The sequence below is a fragment of the Anoplopoma fimbria genome, chromosome 1, assembly GCF_027596085.1.
Source record: "Anoplopoma fimbria isolate UVic2021 breed Golden Eagle Sablefish chromosome 1, Afim_UVic_2022, whole genome shotgun sequence".
Classification (NCBI taxonomy): domain Eukaryota; kingdom Metazoa; phylum Chordata; class Actinopteri; order Perciformes; family Anoplopomatidae; genus Anoplopoma; species Anoplopoma fimbria.
Genome location: NC_072449.1, coordinates 221010 through 225000, shown reverse-complemented (window position 1 = coordinate 225000; position 3991 = coordinate 221010). Strand labels below are relative to the sequence as shown.

General features: G+C 49.2%; 1 protein-coding gene across 1 annotated transcript in view; it reads left to right on the top strand.

The window, feature by feature from the left end:
* Nucleotides 1–3068, top strand: part of ccdc120a (coiled-coil domain containing 120a) — a 6292-nt gene extending 3224 nt beyond the window's left edge. The window contains 5 exon segments of the mRNA XM_054598638.1: nucleotides 170–225; nucleotides 353–787; nucleotides 790–909; nucleotides 1642–1882; nucleotides 1956–3068. Coding sequence (XP_054454613.1) covers nucleotides 170–225; nucleotides 353–787; nucleotides 790–909; nucleotides 1642–1882; nucleotides 1956–2037 — 934 coding nt within the window. The 3' untranslated portion in view covers nucleotides 2038–3068.
* The last annotated feature ends 923 nt before the right edge of the window (nucleotides 3069–3991 follow it).

The following is a 3991-nucleotide window of genomic DNA, read 5'->3' as shown; positions in this document are numbered from 1 at the left end:
TAAATCATGACGTTATCATGATGCATTCAATGTCATCTGTAAATTATGACGTTATCATGATTCGTTCAATGTCATCTGTAAAACGTAGTTTTGGTTAGATAAATCCAGATGTTTTCACATGAATTATGGGATGTTTAACCTCCTAACAACCGTCTCTCTTCTCTTTCAGGACTGACCATCCAGAGACTCTTCAGACCCACAAGCCCCTCCCCCACCCCCCACCCCTCCCCCTTCACCCTCCTCCCCCTCGCTCCCAGGACTCCTCCTCCTCCGGCCCCTCTGACACCGGACCGGCCGGGGGGGCGGAGTCAACGCAGCTTGTCACAGTAACGGCTCCGACGGCCTCCTGGAGGAGGAGGGGGCACACCAGGGGGATTGTGGGTAACAGGGACGAACACCGCCGGACGGTTCAGGAGTTCAGAGACGCTGACGGACGGACAGACGAGGGCGAGGACGAGTAATGGACTCGGCGAGGGGGAGGGGGGGCGAGGAAGAGGAGGGGGGTACAGCGAGGTCCTGCTGGACTACGTCTGGGGGAAACAGAGACCGCAGTCCCAGACCAGCAGCAGGCAGCCAATCACATCACAGCACCAGCTGCTGCTCAACGGCTTCTCCTCCCAGCAGCCCCTTGGAGCCCCGCTCACCTCCCAGCAGCCCCTGGGAGCCCCGCCCACCTACCGCAGTCACCTGGGCGACCAGCGCCGGGTCAAAGTGTCCCGCACAAAGTCCTGTGGCCCCTTCCTCCCAGTGCAGCAGGGCCAGGCTGATACCCATAATGCCCCTCTGTCTGCCATTCAGCCAGACCCCCACCCCCACCTGCTGCCCCCAGACCCCCACAGCTGCCCCCCACCCAGGACGCACAGCTGGAAGAGGCCACCAGGAGCCTCCACAAGGCCCTCGCCCTGGAAGGTAAGCCCCAACCGATTCCTGTTCCATCACGGAGCTGAGAACCTCCCTAAACAAACCAGTCTGCCGTAAACCAACAAGTCTGCCGTAAACCAACAAGTCTGCCATAAACCAGTCTGCCATAAACCAACAAGTCTGCCATAAACCAACAAGTCTGCCGTAAACCAACAAGTCTGCCATAAACCAGTCTGCCATAAACCAACAAGTCTGCCGTAAACCAACAAGTCTGCCATAAACCAGTCTGCCATAAACCAACAAGTCTGCCGTAAACCAACAAGTCTGCCGTAAACCAACAAGTCTGCCATAAACCAGTCTGCCGTAAACCAACAAGTCTGCCGTAAACCAACCAGTCTGCCGTAAACCAACCAGTCTGCCGTAAACAGTTGGTTGAATCAGGGTTTTGTTTCCTGATATGCAGCCTTCTGTTCTTGTGTTAAAGTGTAATAATTATGACCTTAACTTAAACTTTACCTTAAACTTTACCTTTATCTTTAGTTTTATACATTTTTGTATTGTTGATGTGGAGATGAAACTGGGACTGTGTCAATAGAGTTAACTGATCAATAGATTTAACTGATCAATAGAGTGATCAATAGATTTAACTGATCAATAGAGTGATCAATAGATTTAACTGATCAATAGAGTGATCAATAGATTTAACTGATCAATAGAGTGATCAATAGATTGGATCAGTGGAGGTCACCTGCTGATCTCTCAGGTGTTTGTGATTGACAGGTCTGAGGGACTGGTACCTGAGGAACACAATAGGCTCCACCCACCAAAACCAGGTGACAGGAAAGGTCAACGCTCAGGTGAACGGGGGGGTCAAAGGTCAGGCCAGAGGGGGAGGAGCTCTGCAGAGCAGACGGAGGACTCAGGGTGTCATCCAGCAGTCGACCTATCAGACGGAGGCGAGTCATCACAAAACCACGCTGCCGCATTCGGCCACGTTCCACGGCCTCCCGCTGCTCGGCAGGTAGGACTCACCTGAACAGGTATGTCCATCAGAGAGAACACCTGTACCTGACCAGCTGACTCTCTCTCTCCAGGTCTGTGGACAGCTCACTCTACCACGACTCCTTCCGCCCTCAGACACAGGAGGACCAGCCGTCTCCTGGGACTCTGGTCTGACCCACCGACCAATCAGGATGCAAGCAGACAGATGCACGGACCGGCCTCTAGGACAAACACCCATCTGGACCGTGTGACCTGTGGGTTCTTCAGGAGAACCAGGAGAACCTGCTTCTGTGTTACTTCACCTGAAACCCCGGCCATTATGACGTCACACGGAGGATGAAGATGTCACTTCCTGTTGGAGGCTGCAGTTTGACCTCACGGTGGCGTCCCAGGTGTGACTGCTCAGCACCCAAAGGGTTTCTGGGTAAAAACACAGGTGGAACCTTTAGAACTGAACTGCAGGTTTTTTTTAAACTTTCTATGACGACGTCTTTAATCTGTTAAAGTGCTCAGACAATCAGGAACCAGCTCAGACCAGCTCAAACCAGCTCAGACCAGCTCAGACCAGCTCAGACCAGGCCAAACCAGCTCAGACCAGCTCAAACCAGCTCAGACCAGCTAAAACCAGCTCAGACCAGCTCAGACCAGCTCAGACCAGCCCAAACCAGCTCAGACCAGCTCAAACCAGCTCAGACCAGGCCAAACCAGCTCAGACCAGCTCAGACCAGGCCAAACCAGCTCAGACCAGCTCAAACCAGCTCAGACCAGCTCAGACCAGCTCAAACCAGCTCAGACCAGCTCAGACCAGCTCAGACCAGGCTAAACCAGCTCAGACCAGCTCAGACCAGGCCAGACCAGCTCAGACCAGCTCAAACCAGCTCAGACCAGCTCAGACCAGCTCAGACCAGGCCAAACCAGCTCAGACCAGCTCAAACCAGCTCAGACCAGCTCAGACCAGCTCAGACCACCTCAAACCAGCTCAGACCAGCTCAAACCAGCTCAGACCAGCTCAAACCAGCTCAAACCAGCTCACCCCAGCTCACCCCAGCTCAGACCAGCTCAAACCAGCTCAAACCATTCTGATGAGGTTTAAGTGATCCCTCAGGTGAGTCCAGACAGAAACCAGCAGGTGAGACTCTTCAGGAATTCTGTAACACCAGTAACACTGGTAACACTGGTAACACCAGTAACACCAGTAAAACCAGTAAACAAACCAGAATGTGATTCATGAAAGGTTTTTTTTTTTTTAAATTAATTATTAAACTTTTATTTAAAGAAACATAACGATGTTTGAATAATTAAAATAAAATAAATAATTTATTATCAAATATTGTTTTTATTGATACGACTGTTATTAATTAATAAAGACGGAGGTTTATGGATTAATTAATTAATTACATTTTAAAATCAGAATTCTCTGTTTCATCCGATTCACCAAGTCAATATGATCAGTCTTTATTGATCCGATCATATGTGATCAGTTCTAATAGGTCGGTTCACACCTGGTGATGTCATCAGTCTTAACTGATCATTTTTCCAATATGTTCAGATGACAAAGCTAGCTTAGCATTTAGCTGCACATGAACACATCGCCTCCTTAACGTGGACCACCTCTGGATGTGGTCTGATGGATCGGATCTCACTCGTCTACCTGAGTCTTGGTGGCACCAGGTGTGAATGGAGCCTCTGAGTCAGAATCCAGATCCAGATCCAGTCTGAGAGCAATAAGAAGACCAGGGAGTCCATCAGAGTCCACGATGGTTCTGAACCTTTTCATGATGAAAGTCTTTGCAGCGACAATCAGACGATGATGTCACAGTGCTGATTGATTGGTTTATTGATCGCCTGCACTGAGCCTGTTTTGTAACGAGCTTTAGTGAAACTCTTTTTTACAAATGTCCATGAACTCAACATGAATGAAATTCTTTTTGAAACGTCTGACGGTGTCACGAAGACTTTAAAGATCCGTCGACGGGTCAATTATTGAATATTGATTATTTATCAGTTACATGTGTCTCTGTGTTGTGATGTGTTTTAGTTCTCCACTGAACACGTTTGTTCTGAGTGCACTTCTTTAAAACCACAAAAACTAGTCGTTTATATATATTAGTACTAGTATATATGTATA